The 17,566-nt window shown below is 38.4% G+C and overlaps 1 protein-coding gene across 1 annotated transcript in view; it reads left to right on the top strand.

Moving 5' to 3' along the window:
* The window catches only part of LOC122565296 (A disintegrin and metalloproteinase with thrombospondin motifs 6-like), a 149,676-nt gene that overhangs the window by 99,690 nt on the left and 32,420 nt on the right, over positions 1-17,566 (top strand). The window contains exons 14-16 of the mRNA XM_043721104.1: positions 11,478-11,580; positions 13,810-13,943; positions 15,106-15,229. Coding sequence (XP_043577039.1) covers positions 11,478-11,580; positions 13,810-13,943; positions 15,106-15,229 — 361 coding nt within the window. The remainder of the gene's footprint in view (positions 1-11,477; positions 11,581-13,809; positions 13,944-15,105; positions 15,230-17,566) is intronic.

Here is a 17,566-nt window from a genome sequence, read left to right as displayed (position 1 = left end):
CTTTCTTAATCACGGACTCAATGTAACTGATCCTATGTTGCTAACATCAGTAAGGTAAAAGATGCCAGTTTAGAATGAGGATGTGAAGAATGAGGTCTTGGGCATTACCCCAGATAGCTATACCTGATAACCTGTATACAGTGATAAATAACAATGTGTTACAGTACATAATGCATTGACGAACCTTCTTAATAAAGAGCAAGCAGCCTCCAGGACAGTGTATATGTAGATTTTCACAGCCTGAGATGGCCCTGACTGTTTTGTCAATATATAGTTAGCAGTAGTGACTTTAAGCACACAATAAAAGAGACAATATTTGATAAAAATAGGTGGATGGACAAAATGTTGATTATTCTTTATAAAATGTGGGATTATTAATAATTTGTTCCCATATTTGGGAAAATAACCCATTTTACTGTTTCTATCTTTGAATGGAGGCATGACTGATTACCTACCATTTAGCTGGATTATTGAATGATGGTAAGCGCCAGGTCTAGATGATACTCAGAAGAAAAATGACAAACTACCTATTCTGGAGGACAGCCCAGCAGTGCAGACCAAAATGATTATTCTTTGTCTACATCTTCTGCCTTTTCTCCATGTTGCTCTGTTGAAGATATTGTTGTTCATTCTTCTTAGGATGGTATCCCTTGATTGATACCCCTTTAAGAAGCTCCTCTTTGTTTTAACATTGTACTTTAAAGCACTGTAAAGAGGGGTTTTATGTCTTGCTAATGGTAGTGAATTGTTCAAGTGTTAATTGTACTTACACTGTTAGCAGGCAAGCAATTATCTAAAAAGGATTGTTTTCTTCTCGTTGATCCAAAATTAGAAGTTAATAATTCCATAAAGTGACGTCTTGCAAAGTTACAGTGTATAAATGAGTAAAGTATCTTGACTCCTACTGAAACAATTCTTTGGTACTGTATATGTATTTTGAAAATTTGCTCTAGATACTATGGGATTAAAGCCTGTTAATACCTCCAGTTGTGCTTTAATAACATTGCTTTCCATAACATCATGACACACACAATTTTGTCCACAGTATGCTTGTGGACTTCAGAGTTGCATGTTGAAATGGCACTATTCTAAATTATTTGTGTTATAGCCATTTTTCACAAGGTCAGTAGTCTTTAAGAGCTACCAGACAAAATAATCCACCCTTGGTGTTGTTACCCAGAGTGCTGGAGAAAGATTTCATTGGATTGACCTCAGATTAGATGCAGTGAATGAAGCTGAATTAGTAGATACAGGCAGCACCCAAAGATCAATTATTTTAGTGCCACTGTGTTGAGGCCACGTTTACAGAGCTAATAATTTATTTGTTCTTTTTTAGATGACATTAGACTTCTTCTCGGGAAGTGTCCTTTGGTGACACTAACCAATTATTGTATCCAAAGTCTAGCAGGCAATGCATGTTTAACTATTGACCACCTCTTGGTGGGCTAGGCACAAGGGGAGTTGCAATGGAGCAGCCTTTTCGTTGAGCATTGTGCAAGAAGCACAGTCAGGCTACTGCTGAGTTTTCTGTAGCCATGCTTTTCTGTCAACTCATCCTCTGCTGAACTGGCAAATGAACATACTTGTGCTCAATTACTCATCACCATGTGCTGACCCCTCCTCTATGTTTGACTCCAGTGTAAATTCACTGCCAGTTTACCAGTTGCTTACGAGAAGTATCAAACTGATTAATAGGGCATCTTTGCAGTGTTGTTGTTATCTTCCGTCTTCTTTCCACTGTTACCAGTGGGTAGGTGCCAGCTTTTTGTATCTAAAAGCAGAAACTTAGAAGTAGAAGATTCTTCAGAGTGTAGGGAAGTGGAGAGAGGACTAGGAAGTACGAGGCCCAAAGTCACACCATCAGCAGCTTGCTCATCATGCTGGAAAATGCCGTAAATTCTCAGTAATGTGGAATGTTGTGGTACGGAAGATGCAAGGCTGTATCAACATTGGCAGATGTGTGGTGATAAAATGAAATACCTGAATGATATCTATATCTGAATGTCACAATGTGCTGCTGGGTAATGGGGTGAGGTACAATGAGCAGCATGAGATGTTTGTGATTTGATGTGTGGAAGATGTTACTGACCTTTCCCACCAACATGAAGGACATTAGACTTCTTGCGTAAGTAGTCAAAATCCTTAAGGCCAGATTCTGGGATTTGATTATCCTGGCCAGCTGCATCCATTCCTTTAAAGGGGTCTCTTTATGGGCTTTCTGGTCCTCTGCTAGGCCTTTTCTGCCCACCCACATTCATCCAGCATTACAACAAGTAGTCTAGACTCCTCCATGGGCCCTGGTGTACAGTTTGTAAGGACACTATTGTCTTTCCATTCAAGAAGAGGCCTACCTGTACCATAGGCTGTGTCACTATGCTGTTGGCACCTCCTGTTGTGCGCAGAGCTCAGGAAGTGGTGGTAAAAGAATTGACACTGTTGTTCCAATGAAGTGGAGAGTCTGAGCAGATATGCTCAAAAATCAGTGCAAATGAATTCATGTCCAACAGTTTTATCTGCCAGAATCATCTTTGTATGATCAAGCTCTGCCTTTAATCTTTAATCCTGAAACCTTCCAAAATCTTCCTGGGCTCAACATGACCATAAATACTTAAAAATATTGTTGACAAAATTCTATTTATGTAATGGGATCATTAGTGAGACCACCAAGGAGATTGACTTAGTTAGGTAGGTCTTTCCTTAAGTTATTTTCCATCGCAGAATTGTGTAAGCTGTTCATTTTTAATTTTAATTAGACAATAAACTGGTTTCCAAATAATAGTTTGACTTCTTTAGCTTTTCTCTCATTGCTCACTGGTATCAGCACCTACCAAGAGCTTTTCGTACACATTAATCTTACCTGATTGTAATGCATCTACCTCTGAATATTATTGCTGAAGTCATTGTGAAGATAGATGTCAATTTTCATTTGGAACTGCAGGTAACCACTGTGGGTATTATTATTCCTTTGATTTGTTATGATCCCCGCTGATAGTAATACTGGATAACTCAATCCCACATCAAACCTGGCCTGATAGAATACACATTTCATATTTGCATTTGGTTAACAGACTGGTTTGTCATGAAAATATAATCACATAATGCTGCAGATGTTCTTTAACAGTAGAATATATATTCATTACACAAAATATGAAAAGAAACAACGTTTTATATATACTGCAGTGGGGACTATCTTAACACAAATTTTAGAACATATTTCCCAAACCAGCCATTACAGAGACTCAAGGGAAAAGTGAGGACTGCAGGTTCTGGAGATTATAGTTGAGAGTATGGTGCTGGAAAAGCACAGCAGGTCAGACAGCATCTGAGGAGCAGGAGAATCAACATTTCAGGCAAAAGCCCTTCATCAGCATTTTCAGACACTCAATCCCAGTGAAATATCATTGCGATCTCAGCTTTTTAATTCTTAACTAATGCATTACAGTTTCTTTGGCGTGTTGAGATCATTTTTTTAACAATTCACTTCCAAGTCTACTAGTGTGAATTTGTTTTTCTGAATGCCTAAAATCTAGCAACCTGAGAATTGATATCTAAACTCTTCTGACTTGCTTGGAAGTTGGAAGTTCCACAGACGAGTACTCACTTCTGCTGAGGTGACTGGTTTCCCCCAAACTGCACCTGATTCTCCTAACAAGAGAAACTGCTTTTCTTTCTGTCCTGAAGGCAAAACTAAACTAATTGCCTTATGTGTTAACTCTGCTTGCCGTAAAATCAACAGTATGAGCATTTTTTTCAATCAATACACCAAGCACTGAACTCTTGGAACTGATGGATTTATAAGGTCACTGTTTCAAATTAAATTTCAATACTCTCCAATCTTTAAAAAAAAACTTTACAGAACTAACCCATATCCATTTGCCTCTATTTTAAAACCCAAATCCAAAATTAGAATACACACGATATACTTTTCATCACAGTTTGCATTTCAAACATTGCATAATTTAAGGATTACCCTCATAGTTTCTCTTGAATGTATATGGCATGTCCAAAATAAGCCCACTTTTCCTACACTGTACATGTACCAGAGTAGTAATAATACTGTAACAGTAAGCTAGAAAGGAAGAAGGGCCTGTGCCCGAAACGTCGAATCTCCTGTTCCCTGGATGCTGCCTGACCTGCTGTGCTGTTCCAGCAATAAAGTTTCAACTTTGATCTCCAGCATCTGCAGACCTCACTTTCTCCTTCCAGAAAGGAGCATGTGGCAGGTGTGGAATATGGAGTGAGAGAATGAACCACAAAAAATTTAATATGCAAGTACAGTAAGTGGTGAAGAAGACAAATGGAATGTTTACTGTGATGACTGTGAAACATAAACATTGGGATGTTTTGCTACAGTTGTTCAGGGCTTTGGTGAGACTACATGTATGTGCTGCTTTAGTGCGCCTGTATAAGAAAAGAATATAAATGCATTAGAAGCAGTTCAGAAAAAGTTCACTTGACTGACATCTGGGATGGAACAATTATCCAGAGTCAAAACACTTGCCCAGACTGGGCATGGATTCTTTGGAGCGTTTGAGAATGATAGATTATTTTATTGCAAGATGTAAGATCCTGAGGGAATTGACAAAGTGGACTCTGAAAGGATTTCCCTTGTGAGGATGTTGCAACTAGAAGATGCTAATTTAAAAATGGCAGGTCATGAGTCTTTGGAGATTTTTCCAAGAGATCGGTCAAGGCTGGGTTATTGAATAGGTTTAATGCAGAAGCGGATAGATTCTTGACTCAAAAAGAAGTCAAAGGCAAACGGGAGTAGGCAGGAATGTGGATCTGAGTCCACAATCAGATCAGTCATGACCTTATTGAATGGCAGTGTAAGCTCAGGAGGCTAAATGGCCTACTCTTGTTAGTATTTTTTAAGTTCTTATGAACCAGAAAGAGAAAATGTTTGAAACTGGATGAACTTATGAAGGAGAAAAATAAATACATTTGAAGAGGACACAATTTACAAAAAGTGCATTTGAAACAAAGTGAGACTGAAAAACAGAGCAAATGAGAAAAAGTATGTGAAAAGATTATAGAGGACAGGGAAAGAGAGATGCAGAGGAGAGAGACATTGATAGAAGAGGTGAATGTAACAAAAAGGTTAAGCAGTGAAGCAAAGCTGAAATTTCACTAACCACACTACAATTTCCCTAGTTTTTGCACTTGATTATTTTTTCTTCATTCATGGGTGAGGGCATACTAACTAGGGCAACATTTATTGCCCATCCCTAATTTGAGTCAACTTCATTGCTGTGGGTCTAGAGTTACATGTATGCACGACGAGGTAAGGATGTCAGTTTCCTTCCCTAAAGGACATCGGGGAACCAAATGGGTTTTTATGACAATCGACAATGAATTCATGGTCATCATTAGACTCTTAATTCCAGACTTTTTTTGTTGAATTCAAATTCCACAATCTGCTGTGGTGGGATTTGAACCTAGGTCCCCAGAACATTCTGGACCTCTGGATTAACAGTCTAGCGATAAAACCTATAGGTCATCACCTCCGCTATGATTTATGCTTTATTGTTCATGGTTAAGATGATGATTATATGTCTTAAATTCTCTCTCTATCTCCTAACCTCCAAAATAGCACAGAAATTACAGGAAAAATGTTAGTAGTTCTATCCACAGACTCTAAATTCTGTGTTACCTTCTTTCGCACAGAACTGGTCCCTTGTGAAGACTAAACTCCGTAGTAATTAGCCAATCAGAAAGGTTTTCAAGAAGCAATTGGAGTAATTTGTTTGGGTTCTGTGACATTGCAGTACGTGGGCAGCCTTTGATAATTTTTGACTGGAACTTTTTGAAATTGTTGGTTTTCATTTGTTTGCTGTGTTGACTCTGTATCAGGTGTCAAACCTCCTTGTTGCATGCATAAGAAATCTAGGACAATGAGGTGCAAGTGTAACCCTGACTTTGTGATATTTAAGATGTGGTCTAGAAGTGTGATAGCTGAAGTGAGGCACTTTTGGGGAAAAATATGAATTTTACCTTTCTAATATTGTTTGTAGCTCTCACATCATGTTAAGTCAGATGAAATGTATTATAAGGACAAGAGTTTTACACCATGCAATGCAACATAAATTGTTCTCTTAAGTTAGAGCTGTACATGTTTAAGGGACAAAAGTCACACTTTTGGTGATATAAACAGAAGCTCAGGTCCTGTTGAGCTTAGTTGCTGTTCAAATAGAGAATATAAAGTACTCATCGGTTTTGGCTCTAGATCATAAGCACCCAGCATTAAGTAACTGGCTTTTTTTGTTTTTTTTTTAAAGATTCTTTTACATCTGCAGCAAAGTGTGCTGTCTGCAGTGTGATGTCTGCGCACTGAGGTGTCATTTTTAATATAATACTAGAACATCCTATGGTGCTGCTCTTGGTAAGTCAGGAACATTATATCATGTAAAGTGTAGGTGTGTGTCATTTTTAAGTTACAAGTTTAAGAGGTCCTTTTGTGCTCTTTCACTCTGGGTGTATTTTCTGGACTCCACATAATTGATCATTTCAATAGGTGAGCCTTTGTGTGTTTTAATTCCAGAAAATAGCATTATTTGCTTAATTTTTTTTATCACCTCAGCCAGTTCTTAAAGTTCAACAGTCTTCACTTGAGAGGATCAAGACTGTTTTTATTCATGGTGTGACAATACGTCATTAATTCCTATTAGGCCCATCACCAACGTTAGATGCTCATGTTGTACTCATAAAAACTCATTCCAATAGAGTTGCACTGGCCTGAATGTAATATAACTATATGAAGCATTGTGGTCAGAATAAATTGCAAATGCAGCTCAATTTTAAATAAGGCTGTAGCTTCTGCAATATCCAGGTGTCATTAAACCACAGTTTTATCAGAAACTGGAAGTAATTTCCCATGGCAGTGAGACAAAGGTAGAAATCTGAATTAAGTAGGAAGAAATTAGGAATAGAAGTTATGGGGAAATTCCTTAGAATCATCAGAAGTCAAGATTCTGTTCTGAAACTACTTCTGTTCTTGATCTTCACTAATAATTTGAGGATTAAGTTAACATCTCTAACATTTGAAATAGGCACAGAAAGTAGAAAAGAATAGTTGGTGGTGCTGGATTTTATTGTCCCTTTGGGGAAGGGGGATGGTGAATTGACAGATGGGGGCAAGTCCGCAAAATGCTATAAATGCCAGACTTGTACTTACCATCCATCCACACTCACAATGTACAGTTTTATACACAAAGTGGAAGGCAATATGAGTCTGCCTACCTACAGTCCAATTGAAACTGTTAAACAGCCAATTATTAGCCACTTAAGGGCCTCATTCTGTTACTGTAGGGATGGCACCACTGGTAGGAGAGGCCCAATGCCAAACACCAACCTAGCAGTTATCACTGTTTGGACTGGTAGCAGGCAAAGGATGGGGATGAGGGGCACCTCCTTAATCTGCCCCTTGCACCCCTCATGAGAGATACAAAATGATTATTTTCAGTGAATGAAGCATCTGGAATGAGGAGATATAGTTACAGTGTTATGCATAAAATATTTAGTGCAAAAAGCAGGAGACATCTTTTCACATGGTGACTGTGTCGCTGTGAAATGAATTACCTGAATTAATGATTGAAGCAGATAGTATCAAATTTCAAGAACAAGTGAATGGTTGAAGGAGAGAGAAGTAAAGGTATATGAAATAGGTGACAGATGGAATTGGGACAATCTGATCTTATGTAGGTTGAACAGCCTGTGTTGGTAATATAATTTGGGTGTAATTCTATGCAACAATTCCATAATCTTCGGGGAATCAATATTTCTTGGAATGTCTACAGTTTATGAGAATCATTCTATTATTCCCTGATCCAACATGTAATGTTCTATCCTAATTATATCTCCCATAACACTGTGTCATAGTGTATGCATGCTAATGCAAATAATTCAACTTAGGAGTTTCACCTTAGGAATAAGTTTCTTTGCATTACCAGGTTTCCTCAAGAGCAGTCAGCTTCCAGTTTCTATGTGGGAAATATCTGAGCTGTTAGTGAACCTGTATAGTGAAGAAATATTTTGCTCTCAGGAAGAAGACAATAATTTTCCTTTGCTTACCTTTCCATTCATTTACCTCTTATTGCCATTTCCTTGCATGCCCTGTCAATGTTCAGTTAAAATTCTTTGGAGTACATTCAGGTCATAGAAGGTTAAGTTTAGGCTCATTGCAGCAACTTCCTGGCTGAGACAACCTCCCATATACTGGAGCTCAATGTATTTGATATAACAGCTAACAGAAACTTCAAGAACCCAGACAGCAGCATCAATAATTAATGGTGTCAGAAAGCAAGGTGTTTTTATAACAAACCTTCAATAATATCAGATCCAGAATTAAAAAATTGACTAATATTAAACCAACAATCAACGTCTTTCCTGATCCTTTGTTGCCATCTCCACTTGCTTCTTTTCACTCATACTGTCTGCTCTAACCAATGCTCTCCAGTTTAATAACCCGGAAGGAAACATTTGTACCAGTGCTCATTACTGGTAGAGTGAGAGTTGCTACATATTGTGAAGTGGGACACTCAGCATCTTCTGGAATTGTGTCTAGTTCATCCTTGAGGACACAATACCATGAAGTATTACAATAGTATCAGTAACATACCTCTTCAAACGTAAGTGACTTGTAATAAAATGACATGATGTAATTTGGTGCTGCATGCTAAGTTTGTGAATGAAATTGTAAATGATAAAGTGCCTAAGATCATTTTGAAATTGTGCAGAATCATCTCTGTTTTCAATCTCTTTCTTTTATTAGATTATTTTTACTTAGTAACAGATAGTTAAAATTTCTGAGGTATAGTATGAGAGCAATTGGCAACAACCACATGGTGTGAATATGTAAGCTAGGACAAGTAGTTCCCTTTCTTGAAGGACAATAAAGAAGCTTATGAGCTTTTACTGTCCCACACGTTAACAGATATCATTCAGTTCACTATTCCAACCTGATTTGGTATAATTTTAACTGATTACTTTTGGAATAAAAGTCCAGGACTATAACCAGCAAGCTGCAATGCCAATTATTGAATAACTGAGACCATGTTATTGAAGCCATAAAGAAACTAAAATAGATAAGGAAATAGAGAAGGAGAGATGAGGAAAAGGGGACAGATTAGCAAATAAATTATTTCCTCCTTTTTGATTTTGAGTAAAACTCCAGGAGATCAACTATACTGTGCAAAACTGTGGAGGTTGAACCATTGAATATATTCAAGATGGGGATTGTAACTTTCTAGTATTAAAGACATAAAGGAATATTGGGATAATGTGGGAAAGTGGAAATGAAGTAGAATATCAGCCATATATCAGGTCTACTATTGATCATTAGCAAAGTGGCAGAAAAGTTCATTGTTAGAGTCTCCAAGTCATACGTCGAAAGATACTCAATTCATGTTCCACCTGATGTCAGTAAACCATAGTCCTAACATGGACAAACAAACCGAACTCAAGGTGGCAATGTAGAGTAAAGGCCCTTGATGTCAAGGCAGGATTTGGCTGAGGTTGGCTCCTAGGAGGTTTATCAAAATTGGTTTCAATGGGGATCAGAGGGAAAACTCTTCACTGGTTAGAATCATATCTGGTACAATGGAAGATAGTTGTGATTGTTGAAGATCAGTCACCTCAATTCAAGGACATCTCTGCAGGAGTTCCTCAGGGTAGTGTCCTAGGTCTGACCATCTTCAGCTGCTTCATCAATGACATTCCTGCATTCCTAAGGTCAGACGTGGGGAAGCACAATTGTCAGAACCATTAATGATTCCTCAGATACTGATGCAGTCCATGGCCATATACCATGGACCGAGACCTAGATAACATCCAGACTTGGGCTGATGAGTGGCAAGTTACATTGTGCCACAGAAGTGCCAAGCCAAGGTCAAAGAAGATCATCACTAATCAGCATGAATCTAACCATTTCTCCTTGATATTCAATGGCACTACCATCAGTGAATGAACTTCTATCAACATCCTGGCAGTTACTATTAACCAGAAACTAAACTGCACCAGCTTTTAAAATATTTTGGCTCCAAGAGTAGATCAGAGGCTAGTAATTCTGTGGTGAGTAACTTGTTTCCTATCTCCCCAAAGCCTGCTACCATCTTCAAAGGCACAAATCAAGAGTGTGATGGTATACTCTCCACTCACCTGGATCAGCATAGCAAAAATATGCAAAAAGCTTGACACCATCAAGATATCCTACTTTATTGGCACTCTATCCAGCAACGTCAATACTCATTTCCTTCACAGTGGCAATAGTGTGTACCATCTACAAAATGCACTGTAAAAACTAAAGAGACTGCTTTGACAATACCTTCCAAATCCATGGCCTCTACCACCCAGAAGGACAGGGACAGCAGTTACATAGGAACACCACCTCCAGGCATTGGACTACATCACCGTTCCTTCACTGTCACTGGTGAAATCTGGAGTGCTCTTCCTAATAGCGCTGTGGATGGTTCTAGAATTCCAAGAACCTCAGGAGATAAAGAAGGCAATTCACTACCAACTCTTCCAACTCACAATCAGACCTAGCCAGCCACGGGCACATCCCATGAATGAATCACTTTTTAAAAAAATTATAAGAAAGCAAAGTCCATAGATCATTTGTTACAACAAGATATTAAAAAGCTTTGTTCTGCCCTAGTTCGTTAATACAAGCAAGCTACTACTCATTCATGTAATCAAGTTATCAATGATTTATCTTTAAAAGGATATTTTAACTAAAAACATTATGTTTCTCTAGTAACAAAAGTTAAATAAATTATGACTTTTCATCAGTATGGAACAGTAATGATGCATCTCCAGCCCGATTTACATCTCTCCACAATTTTTCCATTGATTTGAATTGAAATAAAAATGAGAAGAAACATAACACATGCTGTTGATTCAGTAACACATGTATTAGGCTATTGCACAAAGTCAGTGGCCTCTACAATAAACCTCAGTTTGACCTGACCTGAAACTCAGGATGACTAGTAGATGTCAACTGTATGGCTGTCAGTTCAGTTTTCAGCTTATTTTACTGCCTGTGGCATCATTTTAAGATGTCAGAATTTAGCTGTGGGAGACTCTTTGACAGTTCCCTTCGTAAGATATATCTATTTCCAAAGTAAAATGCTCCATTTAATTTGAGGAAACTTTACATCAACAAAATATATACAATATATATAATTATATGTTCCAAACCTTGGACAGTAGACTGTCTTGTGTGAAAATTTCCCACTACCGAGTCTGTCACAGCGCATCAAACTTCGGCAAGTGTTGTACACTCAATGTCGCATATTAGTCAATCTGCAACTGATTTCCAATAGTAAATACTCAGCAAAGATGTTCCATCTTATTTTCCATAAAGTGAGAGTAATTGAAATTTAAAATGATAAAGGAACTGTGTTCTATTTTAACTTGATTTTCTCTTTGTTTTTTGAATGTTGCATTTTGACAATGTTTCTTTTCCCTGCTTTATGTAGGACTGTCCACCAGGGTCTCAGGACTTCCGAGAAAAGCAGTGTGCAGAGTTTAATAAAATCGCATTTCGTGGGAAATATTATGACTGGAAACCATACCACGGGGGTAAGATGAACCTCATAGTGTAAAAACATCATATTCATTACCTGCTTAATGCAGTGATATACTTAATATTGTCTGAAAGGGGCTTGTGAAGGAAAGTTCAAGTTATTCATTGACTATGTTAGTGTGGTGGTGTTGTTTAATCTAGATTCTAGATTTAATGAAACTTTCTTATACAGGATCCAAGCCCATGCTCATGCAGGTTAGGCTCTTAAAAAGTTTGAAATAGGATCATCTGTGTTGACAGACATTGGAGGCTTGTTGTTTTTGTAGTTGCCATCTTTCACTTCTGCAGCCTGTCTTCCTCAATTCTTCTTCCTCCCCCGCTTTCTCCTCCAAACACATATAGAGGAGAGAGGGCATTGTTGGGATGGGCCAGTCCCGAAATCAAGGTCTCAGCCACTGGAGCAGAATTCTAAAAATGTACGCGTCTAGTCAAAGTTTTTTGTCTTGTATTAATCAGGTTATTCATAAGAAATACCATTGTAAAGGGAAAACAACTGTTTTATATACGGTCAATCAACGTGTTCAGAAAGTTTATGGAACAGGGGAATTAAACCCTTCTGAAGTAGACGGGACACTTTTCAGGGGTCTTAGGCCAGTTCATGAGTTTGCATGATACAAATGGGAAAATGAACTCATGATAGCCTATATCCTGCAGGTTGCTTTTTGTGTACCAATTTCAGCATCAAGCTTATATGGTGGACAAATGACTTTGCCCCAGAGTACAAGTTGGCTGATAAGGCCAGTCTTACAGCAGGTGAAACTATAAGAATCCCAGCATGTATATTAACCAGTGAATGTAGATTTTCAGTAGACAGTAGTAAAAACCCTGGCCAATATTCTTTAAGGGCATTTAGGAAGGTGAGCTCATTTGACTGCTTAATTTCAAAGTTGTATTTGAGCACCAGATAGTTATTCATTGTAGGGAAATGTGTACATGCATAAGTAAATTCAAATATAGCAACATTTCATCTACACTGGAGGTAGCAAGAGGTAGGATGTTAGGTGTCATTCCATCAAAAACTTGTTTTGCATGGTTAAAAATCACACAGGTTATAGTCCAACAGGTTTAATTGGAAGCACACTAGCTTTCGGAGTGACGCTCCTTCATCAGGTGTTTTGCATGGAATGCAACAAACATGTTAGTGAGAGCTGGGCCTAGTAGGGATCCAATGCCACACCATCTATTTGGGCACACTTGCTGCTGTTCAAACTGACTTCAGCTGCTGAGTTGCTGAGTACTAATTAACACAGCGGTGGCAAGTTGAGATCATTGTGATATCATTCTGCAGTGCACATATCTGCACATTGGTGAATAGGCTAGCAATGTCAAATGAACACATTAGCACTGCATTGCTATCAATGTGCAAGATCTGCATAGTAATGCAAATATACCTCACTGCTTCATTGATGCTTTCTATGTGTTTTAAGAGGAGAGTTAAAAGTCAGCCATGTTGTTGTTGGACTGAAGTCCAGAATGGTCAAGTTTCAACTCCCAAAATAACATTTGAGAATCAGTTGGGTTTTTTATCATGCATTCATGGAATAAGGGTGTCCCTGCCTGATTACATCATTACCCACCCCTGATTACCCAAAGGGCAGTTAATAGTCAACCACATTACTGTGGATCTGGAGTTACATGTAGGCCACACCAGGTAAGGGTGGCGGTTTCATTCCTTAAAGGAAATTTGTGAAGCAGATTGTTTCTTTTCCCCAACAGTCAACATTAGACTCTTAGTTCCAGATTAGACTCTTTCCTCAAGAGGTTATCATTAGACTCTTAATTCCATATTTTTATTGAATTCAAATTCCACCTTAGGAGAATTTGAACACCAGTCCCTAGAACAATGCCTGGGTCTCTGCATTAACTTTCCTGATGAAGGGCTCCTGCTGAAATGTCAATTTTCCTGCTCCTCAGATGCTGCCTGTCCTGCTGTGCTTTTCTAGCACCACTCTAATCTTGTCTCTGCATTAACAGGCCAGTGATAATACCATTAGGTCACCTCCCCTCATATGATTTTACAACGAGCCAAATGCTTCATGGCCATATTATAAACCCAATTCCAATTCTCAATCTAGCTGGTGGAATTTGAACTCCAAACCTCAGAATTATCACTTTAGAACTATACTTAAAAAAAACCCTGTACATTTCGTAAAGCATTTTGTCATCCTAATTTCCTTTCCTCCTTCTACGTGGAAAGTGGGTCTAATTTCTTGTTTTAAATATAGGTGGTGTGAAACCCTGTGCTTTGAACTGTCTAGCTATGGGCTTCAATTTCTATACTGAACGTGCTTCAGCTGTAGTGGATGGTACCTTGTGTCGTATGGACTCACTTGATATCTGTGTCAATGGAGAATGTAAGGTATGATTCGATCCCTTCTTGCCTGTTTCTCAGTCACATGCCAAACAAGTAATTAGATGTGCGACCAAGTCCAAAGTAATTTGTTTATTTTAATGGCAAACTCACTAAATATCAAATTTCTATGGAGCATTTAATTTTGTGAATTTGAACAAGTTATCAACAACTTAAATAGAAATTAAAATGCCTTGCATCTGTACACTTTTTTCAACCAATTATGATGTAAGGGAAATGGGTTTTAGAGAAAAAGTACTCAAATGTTTCTAGTATGTCTTCTCTGCTTCTTATCTTCATTAATTTTTATGCCAAAGTTTTCAACTGGAACTTAGATACAAATAAAGGTTTTTCACAAGAGGCAAAGATAGACAAAAACATTGTTTTCCTAGCTGACATGTTAAACTTCAAAGAGATTTTAGAAGCCAACTAAAACCAAATACGTTTTTGGCCCCAGGGAGAGAAGGATAGTAACAGTTTGGGGCCCTCTCTCTTTGCTTACTGTCAGCTTCCCCTTAGAGGTTATGGGAAGCAGGGCTAAGAGGTGTGATAAGCAATTGGGAAGTGGTGGGAGAGCTTTCATACACTCTTTGCCACAGTTCCAAACAAAATTAGTTCATATTGTGGAAGGGGACCTTAACTGCATTTTTATATGTAACAGATATAATATAAAGTTTAAAAATCACACAACACCAGGTTATAGTCCAGCAGGTTTAATTGGAAGCACATTAGCTTTCGGAACGCCGCTCCTTCATCAACCACCTGATGAAGGAGCATTGCTCCGAAAGCTAGTGTGCTTCCAATTAAACCTGTTGGACTATAACTTGGTGTTGTGCGATTTTTAACTTTGTACACCCCAGTCCAACACCAGCATCTCCAAATCAAGATGTAATATATGCAGTGTAGATACAGAAATGCTGTGATTGGTTCAGATTGATTCACAGTTTTTCTTTGAATATGTGTGGGCAAATATTAGAAGTCTTTTTGCAGGAAATCAGAGGTAATTTTATTTGTACTGTATTAGGGGAGTTGAAGAGCTTGAATGCCTAAAAAAAGGAATTGCATAAAAATTTCAGAAAGAATAATTTAAGATATCCAAATAGAACTGATATTGTATAAAACTGTAGTCTTAAGAAAACAACTTAGTATTTTGCTTTTATTTCCCTTGTAGCATGTGGGCTGTGATCATACTTTGGGTTCAGATGTGAAGGAGGATCGCTGTCGAGTCTGTGGTGGTGATGGGAGCACTTGTGAAACCATTGACGGAATTTTTAATGGCTCCAGTCCTCAGGGAGGTGAGACAAATCTGATGGTAATCTTGTAATTAGTGCCTACAAGAAAGTCCTGTTTAAGGTGCAAGACTAGCTGCTTCTATCTTTCCTTGTTCTCTTGCTCTCTCTCTCTCTCTCTCTCTGCTCCTCTCCTTCTCCATTCCAGATTGCAGCACACTGACCTGTCGGGAGGTGCGGGGATATGTCAGGAAAACCTTGTAACTCAGTGATACAGTGGCCTTTAATGGCTTGTCCAGGTATAAATGCTGATCAATGATATTTGAAATCCCCAACTCTACCTTGAAATTAAACAAATTAAAGATTAGCCCTTACAAAATGTATTATTCCTAATACTTTCCAATTTCCAAGCCGGATGTCCACAGCTGCCCTTTACATTGTCTACAAGTGTGACTGTCTGACATCTTATCAGTAAAACCATTTAGGCCCCCTTTAACAGTTAAAACTCAAGTTACAAAGCTGGTTGTCAGACAGAATTCAACACTGACCATGTGGCTATCTTTATGCTTTCATGTTACCTTAGATTTTTTTAAAAATTACAAATATGACGGTTATAAAATTGCCTTTTTAATTTTTTTTTATTTTTATCTTCCCTGCCCTATCTTCTCCAATTGACATCAGACAATCAGATATGTAAGACCTCCTCATTGTTCATATATGTGTAATTGTTATTTCACCAAACAATTCTAAAAGCAAATTAGTGCAAAATGTCTTTTGTGGACCCTTTTATGATTGCAAAACCCAGCTGGATTTTAAATTTGATATTGGATAATACATCTGTAATCCATTAGTGTATCCTGTATTCAATGATATTTTAACTGGAATTGAATGAGTGATGCATACAAAATAATTATGTCAAAGATTATCTGGATCAATATTATTGTGCTATAAAGAAACCTAATAATTCACACTTTTGGCACAGAGTTGTTGTTAAACTTTTAACAAACAGGCTCAAACAGTAATTATTGAGAAAATATCCCTCTACTGGGTTTTTAACCATGCTTTGGCATGACAAGATGTTAACTTAAAAGCACAGATGTGTCGAAAGATTTACTATGATGAATGAAAATCCAAAATCAAAATCAAAAGCGCAAATTGAGAATTGCTTGCTGAAAATGTTACAAACTGCACAGAGCTGAAGCTCAGGCTCAATCCTCAGGTGAATATTGCAGAAGCTGTGGTCTCAAATACTCTGAGCCATCCAATGTCTCCTACCTTCTTAGACAGGAATACTGGAAAGAACAAGGCAATGAACCTCCTGGAGCATATTTTGTGTACTCAACCTCCAAGCAAGAGACAGCTTGCTTCGTGTAATGCACAGGTGACTAGAATATTCACCACTTTTGTTTCAAGATATACACACCTGAACAAGTACTAAATTGAGGGTGACTCTTCCCTAACTATTCGCCTACTTCAGCTTCCACTTGATCCACAATTCAGTTTGATCAACTTGATCCAAGCTAAAAGAAATGTGTCCCCGACCAGAGGAATCTGCAAGCAAACCCTGCCCATTTTTGCCTTGGGGGGTCCTCATGTGGTAATGCAAGTCACTTCAATGTGTGTCTAACAGCAAGCCTGTAAAAAAAAAACAAATCTCCAGGAAACCATTCCATCATCTGTCTAATTGTCTAAATTGCTCGAAACAAAGGTGTTAAGTGGACTGCAAAACACTGAGGCAACAGCCACAGGATGTTTCTCTATGGCAAGGTGCAATGCCATCACAATTGAAAGGAGCAGGTAAACTTGATTGATAGGTCAGCACACAACAGAGCTACAGGCTGGTACTTTCAGCAAATAACCTATATTATAGAATGGAGCGTACACTCAGTCAAAGCCCTGCGCTACCAGAATTCCGATGGAAAGTGTAAGTGCTGTTTTCCACTTGCTGCACGTAGTAGGTGCAGTTCTGCTGTACACCTCCCAGGAAGGTATACAAATTCATCTATACAATAAGCTTCAATCTGCAATTTGAGAGGGAGAGGGTACAATCGGAAGTGACAATATTTCTGTTGAATAAAGGGAACTTTGGAGCTATGAGGGAGGAGCTGGCCAAAGTTCAATGGTGCAATACCTTAGCAGGGATGACAGTGGAGGAACAATGGCGGATATTTCTGTGTATAATGCAGAAGATGCAGGATCAGTTCATTCCAAAAAGAAAGAAAGATTCAAAGTTTGTGAGAAGATTTGTAGCTCGGGTGCTCGTTGCTGTGGTTCTGTTCGCCGAGCTGGAAGTTTTTGTTGCAAACGTTTCGTCCCCTGTCTAGGTGACATCCTCAGTGCTTGGGAGCCTCCTGTGAAGCGCTTCTGTGGTGTTTCCTCCGGCATTTATACTGGCCTGTCCCT

This window comes from Chiloscyllium plagiosum, chromosome 31 (genome assembly GCF_004010195.1).
Source record: "Chiloscyllium plagiosum isolate BGI_BamShark_2017 chromosome 31, ASM401019v2, whole genome shotgun sequence".
Taxonomy (NCBI): Eukaryota; Metazoa; Chordata; class Chondrichthyes; order Orectolobiformes; family Hemiscylliidae; genus Chiloscyllium; species Chiloscyllium plagiosum.
Note: the sequence above shows the minus strand (reverse complement) of the source record. Positions and strands in the feature narration are given on the sequence as shown.